This window comes from Diuraphis noxia, unplaced genomic scaffold, assembly GCF_037042655.1.
Source record: "Diuraphis noxia isolate RWA-SAM2 unplaced genomic scaffold, SU_Dnox_SAM2 contig0001, whole genome shotgun sequence".
Classification (NCBI taxonomy): Eukaryota; Metazoa; Arthropoda; class Insecta; order Hemiptera; family Aphididae; genus Diuraphis; species Diuraphis noxia.
In genome coordinates, this window is record NW_028301711.1 from 65264355 (window position 1) to 65281875 (window position 17521).

General features: G+C 24.7%; 3 protein-coding genes across 3 annotated transcripts; 1 reads left to right on the forward strand and 2 right to left on the reverse strand.

The window, feature by feature from the left end:
- Positions 1–290: 290 nt before the first annotated feature.
- Positions 291–6185, reverse strand: LOC149061307 (protein CutA homolog). The gene is made up of 6 exons (XM_089215872.1): positions 5948–6185; positions 5765–5887; positions 2874–2979; positions 2460–2509; positions 747–789; positions 291–584 (listed from the first exon to the last, which is right to left on the reverse strand). Exons 2-6 carry the CDS (start codon positions 5836–5838, stop codon positions 516–518), a joined length of 342 nt encoding a protein of 113 aa, XP_089071998.1. The 5' UTR covers positions 5839–5887; positions 5948–6185; the 3' UTR covers positions 291–515.
- Positions 6186–6854: 669 nt separating this feature from the next.
- Positions 6855–9259, forward strand: LOC149061308 (uncharacterized). Its single transcript, XM_089214935.1, has 4 exons — positions 6855–6924; positions 7508–7551; positions 8941–8994; positions 9057–9259. The coding sequence occupies exons 1-4, from the start codon at positions 6855–6857 to the stop codon at positions 9135–9137; spliced, it is 249 nt and encodes an 82-aa protein (XP_089071061.1). The 3' UTR covers positions 9138–9259.
- Positions 9260–9726: 467 nt separating this feature from the next.
- EMC4 (ER membrane protein complex subunit 4) lies at positions 9727–13886 on the reverse strand. Its single transcript, XM_015518323.2, has 5 exons — positions 13727–13886; positions 13499–13581; positions 13017–13167; positions 12840–12957; positions 9727–10266 (listed from the first exon to the last, which is right to left on the reverse strand). The coding sequence occupies exons 2-5, from the start codon at positions 13546–13548 to the stop codon at positions 10070–10072; spliced, it is 516 nt and encodes a 171-aa protein (XP_015373809.2). The 5' UTR covers positions 13549–13581; positions 13727–13886; the 3' UTR covers positions 9727–10069.
- Between the last annotated feature and the right edge of the window lie 3635 nt (positions 13887–17521).

Below are 17521 nucleotides of genomic sequence, written 5' to 3' on the forward strand. Positions count from 1 at the left end.
AGATGAAATAATTAATTATTTAGCAACTTATAGTCTAGAATCAAAGAGGTTATTATTATTATTTATTATTATAACTAGAGGCCAAAATTATATCCTTTGGCATACTTTTTTTTTTAGTCCATGCAGTAAATGAATGGCAAAAGTTTGGAGTTATTTGTATATGAATTGGTCGTTTACATTTCTCTATTCACTATGCTGTTCAGGAATACGAGATAATGAAAGTCGAAAAGGTAACAAACTTCTTGTGTACATCTATATGTATAAATGTATTTACAATGTATATACAAGAATTTATTAACATAAATGCATTTATTGAAATGTTTTGAAAAATACATAGAATCAAAATTTAATCATATTTAATTTGATAACAATATTATTAGAGTTGTAGCTAAGTTCAACATTTATACAATGATTTTTAGTTGAATTAATAATAATTTTATCAAATAATACAGGTAAGACTTAATATATTGTGACATTTTTTTGGTTTGAGAAAAATCAGTCTTTTATGTTAGTGATTAATTTTCAGAAGCCTCTGGCACACTTTCTGATATAAATTTCATGTAAGAATTGTTACCATTTTCTATCTGCAAAAGAAAAAAAATGTTTGACTCTTTACTAGACATTTCTAATAAAACTATATTATTTTAAAAAGCTACCTATATAAATAAAAGTAAATAATAAAAAATTGTATTCATATTCATATAATTAAAAATGTTAACTACCACTAAACCATATAAAATACTAACTTTAGTAGAAATTACTTCGCAGACATCATATGGGTGTTGAGACCTAAAAATGTTTGTCATTATTAGTTTTTAAACAGTAATAATAATATACCCATTATAACAGAAAAATACTGTTAGATACATGAATCATATAAAACAAAAAAATATTTTAATCAAAATAAACATAGTTTTATGGATGTAAATAGGAATAATTACAATTAATTTAAATAAAGTGATAATATAAACTAATGAAAGTACATAATTATGTGATACATTATTTATCCATATGTATTTATATAATTCATATTTATAATAATGATTAAACACTTTTCTTAGTATGGAATATTGGACTATTTGTTATTAACTATATGAACCAAATAAATTTATTACTCATAAATTATTTAACATACAAGGTGTCCCTTGGAGATCTGACAATTCATTCTCACCTCTTCTAATCAATATTAAAAAAAAATTTCTTTTAAATATAATTCATAGACACTAACGCTACATTTATAGAATACATTTTTTATTTTTTAATACTGAAAAAATTTTATCAATTTTTTTCGAAATTTTCAATACCGCTAATTTGTAAATCTGATTTTCAGAAAAATGTATATGGTAAAAACACTTAAGTAAAATGGCCGAATTTTAAAATTTTTTTAAATATCAATATTTTCGTGAAGTAAATTACGATCTTATTTATGCTATAGACATTTTTATTTCAAAAAATATTTTATATGAACATTTTATAGGTTCAAATTTAATAAATTTTTTATTGTATCTACTATTTTATTATAATAATATTATTTGGTTGATAAACTCATTTTTTGAAATTAAAATGTTTCTAACATAAACTAGAAAGTAATTTACTTAACGAAAATATTGATATTTTAAAAAAAAATCAGCTATTTGACTTAAACAAGTATTTTAACCATATAAATTTTTCTGAAAATCAGATTTACAATTTGACTATATTGAATATTTAGAAAAAAAATGTAATCAATTCGTAAGTTTTTTATTTTCAGTATTAAAAAATAAAAATGTATTCTAAAAATGTAGCGCGTGTCTATGAATTATATTTTAAAAATATTGATTAGAACAAAAGTAATTTCATTTGTTAGCTGATCTCCGTGGGACACCCTGTACTCGTTTTTTTTCTGAAGTACTCCTCATATCAATTTTACTGTGAATTAAAATTATATAAGATAGATACATTTACAACTGTTTTGATTTTAAATGAAAATAAACAGTTGGAAAACTTTTTAGAATTTGTATAATCTTAAATTTAATCATAGTATACTAATATTATAAATACATTATTTGAAGTTTAAATTGCATAATATGTTAAATTAAACATTTTAAATTATTATTAGGTACTTAAAACATTTATAATATGCAGTTTTGATAAATATTCTGATCAATTAACAATTTGATATTTTAAACTTGTAATATAAATATATATTATCTTTCAGGTTAGGTGAATTGCAATTTGCATTAACAATCACTAAACATTTAATGAATCTATAATAATGACTCATAAGCTAATAAGCTAATGATCCTCTTTTAAACATGAATTAGTGGCTCATGATTGCTCCATTTACATTTTTAATGAAAAACTATATTATTAATCAATTGTTTCTGCATCCCATATTGTGGTTTAAAGATAAATACAGAGTCAAAATTAATTTTCTTTGGCTATCTTGACTTTTGAGAACATACTAACATAGAACTTACTCCACATAACTAGTCAAATCTTCTATTCTTGAAGTTCGTGTTTTTATAACCTATAAATAAAATAAAAAGTGAATTAATCGGTACAGAAAATAGTAATTAGGAATTGTTAATAAATAATAAATTTAAAAAAATAGTTAATTTTTATATTCATAAAGGTTGAAATGATTGATAATTGTTTATTATTTCATAACAATATAAAGATATAGAGTAATGCAAATTTTTAACAAATATATTATAGTTTATATAATTTAAATATGATTAATTAAAATATATTTTTATACAAATTATAGATGGATAAATTACAATAGCCTTGACAGAAAATTTGTTATCATTAGTAAATATAAATACATAATTCCAGAATACTAGTTATTTTATATAAAAAAAAATATTTACTTATTGTATAATTTTTCTTACCATCAGTATTTCGGAGTCTTCAATTACTTCACCTTTCCATTTATAAATTGATGTAACATTAGGAATTAAATTGACACAAGCAGCAAGATCCTTCGTTATAAGTCCTCTGTAATATAAATTTAGACAAATTAACTTTTTATATTACCTACACATAAGGTAGTTTATTGATTAGTTTTTGTTTGTTATTACAATTTGAGAAGCCTCAGAAAAAAGAATAAAAAATGTTCTATCTATCTGTTTATCGTAATTTTAAGTATAATTTTTTATGTATCTATTTGTAATAATAGATATTAGTAATATTAAAAAAAATAAAATATTATACAAATATACAATATTTAAAACTTCTTTCTTTAAATTTGACAATAATATGTCAATGATGGTCTCAATTCCAAATAAATACTTTAAATAATTAATTAAAGTTTAAACACACTAGTTCATTGTTATTTATAAAAAAAATCTTGAACCTCTCATTTATTTGTAAATCTTATGTAAACTGTGAAAATTTGTAATATTTAGTAAATACTATATATAGATACAAAAAATCTACAGTATTAACCATTTAAATTAATCTTCTAATTATTTATTTTTTCATGAAATTATTTAATATTTCGAAAATCACACTATAATATTAAGATAATGTCAGCACATTATTTGTTTTTTTTTCTAACCCACGCACATTATAAAAATTCTGCGATCAATTAAATTAACTTGTTGATGTTACTTTTAGTATTAGTCACTCACATACATAGTAATAACCTACTGTAAAATTTAAGTTAAGAACATTAAAAGTGTCCTTTTGTGAAATTATAAGTAATTTTTTATGTAATTTCAATATTAGTGTAATATATGAGCATTTTTAAATTGTAACATTTTACATACTCATAACTCTCATAAAAATTGAATTATTGTAAAAAATGATGATGATGTTCTTCATTTTAAATTTGACAAGCTCCAATACTTATTTCACATGGGCAATTATCTATGCAATATAACTTGGCATGTGTTTTCAGTTACATTGGTGATAGATTAAGTTCATATTTATCACTTTGACTTCATTGCCAGTATACAGCACATCAACTAAATTAAAGTACATGCACCCATGTGAAACAAGCCGAATACTAAAGCTCATATAACAAGATTGGCTATGCTGAACACAGATTTGCTATGTTACACATTGCTAAGAGAAAGAAAACTAGTAACAGGCACAAATAAAAATGTCAATTTTCTTTAACACATGATCTATCGTTATTGTACTTTTACACCTATATACCATATCATAGGCGAATCTACAGGGTGTGCCTGGTGTGCCAGGGCACATCCTGCGACTCGTATAAACCTGTGTAGGGCCCATAATACTCATTTCAGACTTCAGTTACAATGATATTGAGTCTAAACATTAAATAATTTCTATTTTAATTTTAATACATTATTATGGGTAAAAATATTGTCAATAAATATTATAATGATAAGCATAGTTAATAAAAGATTAGCAATATTTTCAAGAATAGAGAAAACATGCCTGTTTATTTATAGCACGACTATAGTCGTAATTTGTAGCCATAATCATAGTTATTTTATGTAATTTAATTTTATCAGTAATTATCATTTTTATGGTTATTGACAAAATGAAAAATACTTTATTTCGTATTAAGAGGACGCCACACCCGCTGTGTTGTCTTCGTCGTACAAGTACGTAGCATAGCAAATTTTACGCTCAGCAGATCACGTTTATCTCCGTTATTTTAAAATTTAGAGTGAATTGACCTATTAAAAAAATTAAAGGCAAGATTATTACCGAGTGCATCTCATAGGCTTTTTATTATATTTTAATTTTAAGCCGAGTTATGAGTATTTTTAGATATAAAAATTATTTACAATTTTAAAATACTCATTACTCGCTTTAAAATTAAAATATAATAAAAAACTTATGAGATGCACTCGGTAATAATCTTGCCTTTAATTTTTATAATAGGTAAATTCACTCTAAATTTTAAAATAACGGAGATAAACGTGATCTGCTGAGCGTAAAATTTGTTATGCTACGTACTTGTACGACGGAGACAACACATACGGGTTTGGCGTCCTCTTAAGTATTAACATTTAACACAGAAGTATTAAGTATAATATCATATCACCTATTACTATATATCAGTCACCTATATTATATATTTCATACAATTCTTTGTTATTAATAATAATATAAATAAGATGTTATATTAAACTTCCAAGAATTTTAAACATAATTGATTACCAATTTAATTAATGGTTGTAAATATGTACAAAAAAAAAATTGAGTAACATATATTGAACTTTGCAACTTTGCAATAGTTGCAGTTTATTAAATTGAATAATTTTGAAACATTACATGTGTATTCTACAGCATGAAAAATAGCATCTAAACTAGGCAATAAAAATTAATCTTAATAATATTATTAATGTTATTTCAAATGGTAAACATATTTTAAACATATGATAACTGAGAGGTATTTTGAACTACAGAGGGCTTTTTTGAGGTAAAGGCACACCCTGCAGTGAATTCCTAGATTCGCCTATGTACCATATAATCATATAAATATATAATAATTGAATAATTAATATTGAATATCGAAGTTAAATAAATAATTGTAAAAATACCTACATGAGGTAAGTATTACTAATAGTGAAAAATAATTTTAAATTAATGAAACTTTTATACCTACTGCTAAGATTAAAATTAAAATATTACTATCGTATAAATTTAAAATTATTTATGGATGAGTCCAACTGAAAAAATAAATTAAATCAGCATATTTTGAAAATAAAAATGAAAATAATTTTAAATTTAATATGTCAGTTCACAGTGTAATAGGTACTCTTAAACTAAGTTATAACTCAGTTATTAATCAACTTACCGAGCCAAACTTTTTGCGAATTCAATTGATGGTGCAGTGACATGTACAATAGAATGTATTCCGCATTTGTACATGACGGATTGGTGTCCTGAAGACGATTTCGAAAAACACAAATTGGTATGGCTAAAAAAATAATATTTGCTGATTGTTCTTTTGGTAACTCATATATAGATAATTACTTACTTATTTGGTCGCAAAATGGTGGGATTTCAAAGCTCAATGCCGTCAGAATTATTTTTGATATACAATTGACTTAAATTTTAAGTACGAAAACAATAATTTTTTTTAAAGTAGACAGGTAGTGTTGATTGATGATTCGGCAAGTGATCACTGATCGACCGAACGTCCGCGGACCGATCAACAATCGTAATATCACCATATAACATTTACAATATCACGTAGTAGTAGTATCGTCCTCGTTAACCGGGTAATAACTCTGGGAAATAAATGTTGGTGATAATAATAATAATAATAATAATAATAATAAAAATAAAAATCATATTATTATCATTCACCGATTACCCATTTGCCCGCTGTCTTGATAACCGGAGTACCACTGTAACCGTACGATGCCGGATAAGCAATCAATATCATTATAACTCTCCAGTTTTTCATTTTGTGGCTCCAGTTACGAAATTATAATTTAAAATTTCAATTTAGGTACTAACTATTTAGAACTTTATGGTGGAGCTTGCGTTTATTTCTCTAGTCTCCGCATTATTGTACGAAATTATTTTAGTTGCATTTTAAAGTAAGTGTTATTATCATGTGTTAAATGTAATTCATGCAATTTTGAATTCACAAGGCTTGGCAAATATCAAATTACAAGGCTTCTATTTAATTCCTTCATATAAAGATTTTACTATGGTCAAGTCAATAACTACATTTTCAAGCTGTAAATTAACTTTGCCATAAATCCAACTCAATGTAAAGCCCCAGATTTATGAATGTTAAAATCTTTAGTAGTTTCATCTCCTAGGAATATAGGGTAAAGTTTTAACAATTTTTTGTAGTCATCTTTAGGCTGAAATCTTGATAACTTGACTGTATCTTCTATTATTTCACCTTCTTTTTTCTTTTACTGCTAGTGATGGATCAAGACTCTAGACTCAAGTGCCTCTCCCCCTCGATCTTTATTATACATTTTAACTGTAATAGTAGTACTAGTGCTAGCCATATTATTTTGATTATAATATCTAAAATATAATATATATATATATATATATATATATATATATATATATTATAAATGTAATACGTATTATGTGATAAATAATAAATATTATAATATAAAATTATATATTTAATATTTATATAAATTAGTGAACATAAAAACTTGAGCGTACTAATTGTACAACTTACATGATACAATACTAATATAATTTAATATTACGAACGAATTTATTAATAGTATATTCACAACAAAATAATTATAATTACGGTAAAATCGTTACTATGTGAACCGGTGTACTACAAATCATCATCGTGTTTATATCGAGCACAAGTGCAATAATATCTATGCTATTTATAACTTCAGAAAAATAAATGTATTGCCCTACCTCTAAATAATATCAACCAAATAAAATAAAATTCATAAAATATATTTTATATAATACGGAAAATTTTAGGTGGGCGGGACAAATTAAATATATAACTTTATTATTTTTCATGTTTTTAATTATCACCCTAATGTTGATGTATTTATCATACAATTTTAATGTTTTTTTAAAATCTCATTTTCAGAAAGCCATACTACTTTTAACAACATGGGCTTCTTATCTACACTTGTAAGTTAAATAATGTCAATAAGTTTTTTACTTATATGTTAAGAAAAAGATTTACTTTATAATGAGTAGCAATGTTTTACATGAATTATTATTAGGTAATGTGTTATTGAAAACAATAAATTAACATTAACTAATACTAAAATTGTTTATGATTTATGACAATATAGTTTTTAAACAGATCATATTTTTGAAAAGTTGTTTCTGTCTAGTGTAAATCTGCTATGAAAGAAAACTTGTTTACTATGAGACACACACAGATAATTATTGATGTTATAAGGTTCTTTTTCAAAAAAAAAAAAAAAGGGGGGTTCTGGTTTTTGTCATGTGTAAGAACTTGAACTTTAAGACTATGTAGCGTGCTAAGGCACTATTGTTATAAAAGTATAATTATTGAAACACTCATATTAATGTAAAACATTTTTATTAGCTACCAGATCATCTGTTACACAGCTGAATAATAAGTTTAATTGATAAAATAAATGTGGGTCAAGTTTGAGACCTGAAAGTCTGTCTACCAAAGTGGTCTGATCAAAATTGTGAAAAAAAAATTATAGAAAATGTGTTGCACATGAATGAAATTGATGTACTAATAGGATATCAGCGTACTATTTCGTTTCCTCTCTCTGGCCAGTGATCAACATAGACAAAACATTTACGCAGAATCATTTTTTCTATGTTTTTAAGTAATCTTAGATTAAAATCACTCACTACAGAAAAGTTAAAGAATAATATTTTTAAGGGGATGAAATATCAATATAATAGTTATTTGTTTTTATATTCGACTTTAGAAATAAACAAAAAAAATTGTAGAAATTTAAATTATGTTTAATAGGTTTGAGATAATATTTAGATAAATTCTGTGTTGACATCCTCTTTTAAGGTTATTGACTTAAAAAAGAGCATAGTTAACTGTTATGCAGGTTTCACCTCTTTGGTGGGCAGACTATTTTCTTTTACTTGCATGTTGCATTTTAAGACTGGCTTTTGTCAAATTGCACGTTTTTATTTACATGGAAATACCCTATAATTTTGATGATCGCTCAGTCAGTAACTAAACTATAACTTTAAGGTGCTCTCCTTTAAAAAGGCCCAATATTAATGACTCAAATTAGAACAGTGTCCTAAGCTCCTTGAGCTTAATTTATTTCAAATTTCAAAATGTCATATTTATAGAAACCGGAGATATCAAAGCTAGAAAAACCAACTCATTCAGCTCATGTAAGATGCCCTTGACTTCAGATATAAATAAAATAGATGTTTATGTGAATAAAAGAATAAGAATTTTTAGTTTTTGTAGTTAAATTAAATTTAGAGTTAAAATAAAAATATTTTTGTATTGGACATTTATACAATTTTAACTATTGCAATTTGTTTATTTATATATTTTAGGCTTCCTTTAGTCTGGGTGTTTATACAGGGATATATGCAGCACAAAACTATGAAGTAAGTTTTATTTTTAGAATTCATTCCTTTAAATCCTATTAACTTATAAAAATATGTCACAGGTAGCTAAAGTTGATGATCCTGGAGTAATTATAGAAAAAATGAAAAAATATTTAGAAGAAATAATGAAGCCTAAGCAATAAATTACTTCAAAATTCAAAATAAATAAATGTTCAAATTGTAAATATAAGTTGATAGTAATTATTACTAATAATTTATAAATGGCTATTTCCTCAATAAAAACATGCTAATAGTTCCGTTGTTATATTGTATTGTTTATTATTCTTTGAAAAATATGCTTGTATCATTGTTGTATATTGGTCTTTGCATTTCGATGTGTAATAATTTAAACTGTTAAAAAAAAAAAAAAAATTTATTTGTTATTTAGGCTACTCTTGTCTATTGATGTTCAATATTTATCAATTTCTAATACTATAAAATGCAAAGATTAACTAACCAAAAATACATAACTAGTATCCCTTACATTATTCCATAATTCCAAATAATTTTGTACTTATAAATGTTGATTAACAAACCAATACATTCTTCAAAATTCATATTTATAATAATAAACTACAATAAAATTATGTTTCTGATGATCAAGCAAACTGAATGTAAATGTATTTTATAGAAGTAAATTTGTAGCTTGCTAAAATAAATCCACCCTAACAATTAACAATACATTTATAAGCAAATATATAATAGTAACATAAAGTAAATAAAACACAATAATAAAATATTAATAAGTTTTATGTAATATATATTTTTAAAGACACCCTTGAACTATTATTTTCAATATATTTTAGCTGTTTCTGGATACATAAATATTACACATACTACTTTCATAAAATATTATAAATTTAATACTACTATAAAACTATTACAGTACATAATTAAATAAAAAAAATTTGTGACAATTATACAAAATTATCGAAAATATGCCATGTGTTGTTAAATAATTCAATACATATGCCTAAAAAACACTGAAATACAATCACAATTTCCAAACGAGGCATTTAATTTGTCGTTTCAGTTTCATAATACAGTTTATAAATTTCTTTAATTGCATTTTCAATTAACTTAAAACAAAACCGCCTCCGGAGTACTCCATTCTAGTAGGTGGATTGATAAATGCAAGCCAATCTGAAGCATGTGTTGGTAATAAACCCATAGATTGACATTTATATAATGCTAAAACAATATTAACGCAATTTCCAACGAAGAATATAAATTTTTGACCCCATGCTTGTGTTCCTTCAATGGTTTTAAATGCTGCAAAATAAAAATTATATTAATATTTTAGACTTATAAAATAATATGAAAAAACAAAAGTGATAAATAATCAAAATAAATACTATACTTATGTGCAACATTACATATGGTCTAAGTAATCAAATGTATTCTGAATCATGTTTTTATTTTACTTAATTATTTTTAAAAATAAAAAAGTTAGGTGCCTAACAGTTTGTTGAATATTACATATTAGAAACATAATATTGAAATAACTAGTTATTTTGTAGGGCCTAATAATGTATTGCATTAAGTCTTGTACACTAATTAATTACTTTTGTACTTCTTAAATCTGTAGACTATAATATACTTTTACATATGGAATTATTCAATTAATTTTATATTAATTTAAAAAAAATATGTTCCTTGGCTCATTTTATAGGTTACTTTGTTTAATATAATCTGGATAACTTAGTCCCAATTAATCCAGATTAAATGAAGTTATACTGCAGGTATGCCCAACTTGCGGCCCATGAAAATTATGTAATAGAATATTAAATAAAATAGTAAGTATTAATAGTTTAATAAGTAATAAAATGTTTCATTTTAACTTGAGCGCAAATTTGTACACACTAAAATCATTTAAATGTGCCATATAATATACAGTCAAAATCAAGAAAATATGAAAGAAAAAAATTAAATTGTGTAATATTATTAAATAATTTTTAAATTTTTAATCGATAATTATTTTTACTATTTTCTAAATTTATGACCTAAAATAAATTAAAAAACTTACAATTATTATTTTTATTATTTATTTAATTAATTAACAAAAAATAATCAAGTTTGCCAAAATATTCATGAATATACATTAACCATTAAGCCTGAAGTAACATGCAAAAACAAAATATGAGATTAGATTCAAAATTCAAACATTTAAGTTTGTAAAGATTACTGAAAAATCTCAAAAATGTGAAAGGGGAAAAATACACAATTGCATAAAAACACTCGCTGTAACAATAACTATAGTCTATATTAGTATTGAATTGTAAAAAAAATAACTTAGAAAGCTACTCTCCTTATAGAACTATATTATAGAAATATAATAATTGATATGTTAAATATGAATTTAATGATGAGACATTGCAATGTTAAATTATTCTGAGCATATATACATTATGATACTTTTCTGCTCTATTTTCTAATTTATTTAAACTGTTAGTAATACATTAAGTTAAACCAAGTTCATTAAAAATATTACAAATGTAATAATGTTAATCATTACGATATTATCATAATAATATAGTATTGATATTAGCATTATACCAACAACATATAATACACAATTATTAGGAGTCCTGTTGTCCTGACAAAGTTTTTTGGAATGGCCAATAGTCTTGGAATCGAACTTCAATAATTTATGCAAACATTTCTTGTAGAAAAATAAATTCTTTTTAATAAATGGTAATACAATTAAGTTCAATACCTAATCACCAAAACCATTTTTGTTATCAGTATGTTATATGTCAAGAGTTAAAATGTTTTATATATGTTTGAATAAATTAAATTACTATATATTCAGAGTTGAACAAATGTAAAAAAAAGAAGGTATTATTTGTAAATACTTATATTCATTAAAAGGCAATATTGATTTGATCATTTGATGAAAATTCAAGTTTTTTTAAAGAAAATTCATAAAAAAGTTATTAACCATAGAATATAAGATATTTACGATTAGAAAATTACCTTCATGGAGAAATTAAAATGTTCTTGTTTTTGGATAATTTATTTATGGTAAAACAATGTTAATCTTAATACATATAATATAAATTAAGGGTAAAAATATTTTATTTACAACTCTTATAAAATAAATATGAAAAACAATTACCAAACATTATTTGAACCAATAAAATATCAGTTAAATTTAAATTGTTTTATATATATATATAATATGCATGTAAATATATTTGTTGTTTATATGTAAAAGTTTAATATTAAGTCATTTTACTAGAAAATCATTTAATTTAAAAAATAGCATATCTTATTAAAAGTAATAGCTTGTATGAATCAATTTTGAAACAATAATTTATGATTTTTAATAATTAAATGTAAATATAACAACACTAAGCTTTATCTTGTGTTAACTTGTAAAAACATAATTTTACATAATAGTATGTATATCTTTTAAAATAATATTATTGAATACTAAATTACTTATAGTTGATAATTTATGCATCATGGTTTCAATAATGTTTTGGCTTATTTCATAACATTTATTTCATAAATTGTTTTTGAAAAATTCAATATTATTGCAATTATAAAGTTAAACATATACAAAAAATCCTGTCTATTGAAACTTTATGTAAATATTAAATAACAATATGTATAGTGTTTGGTAATTACTAATTATTATTCGCTAATCATATAGTTCTGAACTAATAACATTTTATAGCTAAGTAAAGGTAAGTATTAATAATGAATACACAAATAACCTATTTTTTTTGTATTCAAAATTAGGTATATAGGTAAGACTTTCACCTATATCTGTCTGACTATTTAAATTTAATATACTAGTTACAGAAATCGACACAAAAGTTTTAATATTATTAACTTACTCGTTTGTAGTGTAAATAATGCTTTGACTGGTCTTACTATCAACATACCAACCATCATGATTGGAAATATAGAAATCGAGTTTCCAGCCATATACATAATAAACAAGTTCATTGGTACCTAACAATAAAGAATATTAATAATTGAATATAAAATTTAAAATTGGTTAACTCTAGTACTTGTTTTAGTGGTCCTAACGCTAGATCCCAAGATTTTTTAATAATTAGTCTACTCGATTCACTGTCTTTTGACAGTTCAGTACCATTTTGTCCAGCTAATTGACTATATCCTGGTGGACTTACGTTGTCTGACGATTTTTCATGTTTGCTTCTAAGGAATACAAATAAATTCAAGTACAATTATTATAAAATATAACTTTGCATAATGTAATGAATATGTAATAAAACATAATGGTTTTCAACAAGAAGAGTTCGATACATATTGACTGAGAATAGTAAAGTTATGAACCGACTCTTATCGAAGTGTAAGGCCTATACGGATTGGTACTTATCACTTGTATATTGAACGTGTAACTTCTTAAACACTCAAAATTAAATCGATACATATCGATTCACTCCAATTTCTCCCTTGAAAATCTTGCATCATTGTAGTTTAATAAGATATTATCTATGAAATAAATAATTAGAGATGAGCTATTTACCTGGTAAAATCTAAAGACCATTTGAAGGTTTTATTTTTGACTGAAGTCATTTCGTACAGCAGCCAAATCACGTATCTGGGATTCTAGAAAGAAAAAAAAATCCTATGTTAGAAATCCTACGTTTTTTCACTAATTTTTCGGTTGGAGAATGAACGTTTGGGTAACAATGCAACACTATGCAATATAAAAATTTTGAATGTGTTCAAATTGGAAACTAGAAATACTTACAAATTACAAGAAATGAATAAAACTGTAGCACAACGAAATCAGTATTTCACGGCTTCGCGGAAATGAATAAATCGTGAAACTTCAACTACGATTGTCGATTATCGTGTATAATTTGTTTATTACTATCGATCACAGATAACCGCTGATAATGTTGTTTGGACACCGCCCATACGCCCCATACTATAGTTATAGCAACGTACTGACACGGTGACACGTCGTTTCGACTATCGAAGTCGGTGACCAGAGTGGCTGAGACCGATACGGTTCGGTGCGTATCGCTGATAAACCGCACGTATAACGTTTTGAATGAACCATATTGAACCGATACAGTCGATACACCCAAAAATGTCTTCCTTAAATATAATTTAACAAGAAACTCCGTGCTTGGCGTGCTTCCGTTTCTGCTTTGTACAACAAATAATGAATAATATAATAGGCATGTTTTGGCGATGCAGTTTTGAGCAATATGGTCGCCAGTTTAACTAATTAGGTATTAGTTTGTACTCAGTTCACACAAACTAGTTAACAATTGACTCAAAACTATACCACAGTTAGCACTTACAGCGTGTTGGGAATTACATACGATACACGATATTAATAAATAATTTATAATAATATACTTCAATACTTACCATGATAATTTAAATAATTATAATACTATATATTATTATAGTATAAAATTTATATTATCGATGTAATTAATCGTTTGAATTGGGGCTTAAATTCTATCGGTATAGCGCTTTGTAGTCTGTTGTCTGTGGTTCTTGTAATCTTGTGGCATCTTGTGATCTTTTCGAGGGAGATGACTCGATAAAATTACTACCTAGTAAAACCGTAGCCATAATATACAATGAAAAAATTATATTGGTAGAAAACCGTCTTATTTGTTTTGGTTATCTAGATTATTTAATTTTTATATCTTGAATTTTAAACTGAATGATAAATGTATTGATTTTAGTACTTATTTATTATAATCATTTTTTGTGTCTGTGTATATGATAAGTATAGTTGAAATACCATTTTGGTTTTCAACTCAAGTATCTTTTCCGGTGAGAAAATGAATATAGTTTATGCATTTGGATTTGGGAGGTCGAAATATAAAATTTCTAGTAGGTAGCTATCAAAAGTGCCGAAAAAAAAAACCATAAAGATGTTTGAAATAAATTCTAATCACCGATGACATATTCTATACACTATACAATTATAAAAATGTTTTGACCAATGTTGTTGAGCTAATTATAAACATATTATGATATTTTTGATTAGTATAATATACTTTGTTCCAAAAGAGAAGACACCAGGTGGCAATAGGCAAACCGGTTTTGCTACGTAAATCTGGTGTATACTTTTTTGGAACAAGGTATACTTTTAATTAATATTGAAAAAAAAAAATTTACTCAGTCACAAACACTTGAAAATGTGATACAAAATTCTTCATAATCATGTCATTGTTAGTTGAAATTAAAAAAAAAAAAAAATGAATGTAAAACCACAATAATTGTTTGATGCTTGTCTGAAATTGGAATTTTTATAAAATCTTAATTACACAAAAAAATCTCTACTGGAAAATCAAATTAAATGTTTATGAAGTTTGAAGTTTAAATGTTTACAATATTGGATATTGACTTAATTTCTCATAAGAAGATTTTCCTATTTATAATTGTAATTCAAAAACTAATACTGTAGGTGCTTGAAATTTACACAAAATGTTTATAATATATATTTTTTTTTTATGTACAGTGTGTAAAAGAGAAGTTATCGAAATAATGCTTAAATTTTCAACTTCAGTAGCTATTTTCCGGTGGGCAAGTGAAAATAGTTGGTGCATTAGGGAGGTCAAAAAATTCCCAGTAGTTTTCAAAAGGCTCAGGAAAAAAAATAAGGAAATATGGGAATTTTTACGCAAAAATTGGTTTTTGAGAAAATCGATTTTGGATGTTAGCGTAACTTTAAACATGATAGATACATGCCATTTTCACTGAATAATTTTTTAATGTATTTTCTATAGGTATTTGATAAAATTTTAAAAATATTTCAAATATTTTTAAGTCGAAGGGAAACTACAACGGATCAGGCAAGTCAGGCCATGGCCTGACCTAATACTGACTAAAAATATGTATATATTATATTATATTTTTAATAATTATTTAGGCATTATAAATATAAAATAATATATTTATACATGTTAACTTATACATTATAGTATGTTTTATATAATATAGTATATAGTTAAAATGAGTACAAATGAGGATTATAGTACCTATTATAACATAATAAATTGATTTTTTTAGAATGCCTAATAATATATTTATTTGAAACTTTATTTTTGGCATCTAAAATTAATGAATTTTCTGTTTAAATGTTACGTATACCTATTATTATAAGTGTACGAATATGTGGACTTGATGTCTTGATATGATTTCTTAAATTAAATTGTACACACTACACAATGAACATAATAATAACTTTTATTTTAGATTTTGAGCGGAGCGATGAATGTATTGATTACCATGATGTGTGTGTTTTTTTTTTTGTGTCTGTCATCACGTTTTGGGGCAGTAAAAGTGCTTCGATTTTTGACTTCAGTTCCACATTCAACCAGAAAGTGAATCTAGTTGGTACTTTGGGGGGGGGGGGCGGTCAAATAGTGAAAAATTCTTAATACTTTTCTAAATAATCGAGAAAAACAAACTAAAAATTAAGGGAAAAACGGGAAATTTTACGCACAATCAGTTTTCGACAAAATCGATTTTGGTTTTTGATGTAACTTTAAAACAAATGACCATAGCCTACATGAAATTTTCTCCGAATATTTATATAAGTATATTCTATCCACCATGCAATTTTCGATCATTATTAGTTTTTTTAAATTAATATCGATACAAATTTATTTGTTAGGCAGAAAAGCTTGAAAATGTAATACAAGATTCCTTACAAGTTTTTCAATCTTTATCACAAATAAAAAGTCTACCGGAAATTCAAATTAAATTTTTATGAGCATTTGAAATTTAAATTTTTACAACATTGGATTTTCACTGGATTTCACATTTAGCAATTTTCTTATTTTGGTGTAACTCTAAAATAAATGACCGTAGATACTTGAAATTTTCACAACATATTATGTAAAAATCACGAAAATTCGCAAATTATTTTAAGCTAGAAATTCATTAAAAAATTTTATTTTAAATCTAAGATTTGAAAACTTTTAATAATCTATAATATATCCTAGACAGATAAACCGTCTTCGCTCAGAATCGTTTTTCCTATACAATGATATAATATCATTGGATTCAAATTTAATTCCATCCATCAGGTACAGTAACCCACTAGTAACCTACTGTACAGCAGAGCGACATCCACTTTCCTGCTTTTTTAACATTGACTATGGAAATATGAAGTCGTATAGTCTATTCTATATAGGTACTCGAATAATTGGTTTTATCAGTTATTGTTTATTGTTTAATTTAGACATTTGATGTTTATTTTTATATAGGTAATAGCAAGTAATAGTTTATTTTACGTAATAAGTCGCCAATTGATAACGTTTGTTACTCGTAGACAATTATTGTCGATTCTATCTAGGTACCTACTTAAATATTTTCAAATAATTTCTTTTAGTATAAATTCTTATTTTTATCATTGACTGACGATTGTTCATAAATCACAAGATTCTTACATTACAAAATCGTGGAGGGCTAATTATTAATTGGAATATTTTTTTATGATATATAAAGGATAAGTTAAATATTTTAATTGTTATTTAAAGTATAGTACCATATTAATTATAATAATAAT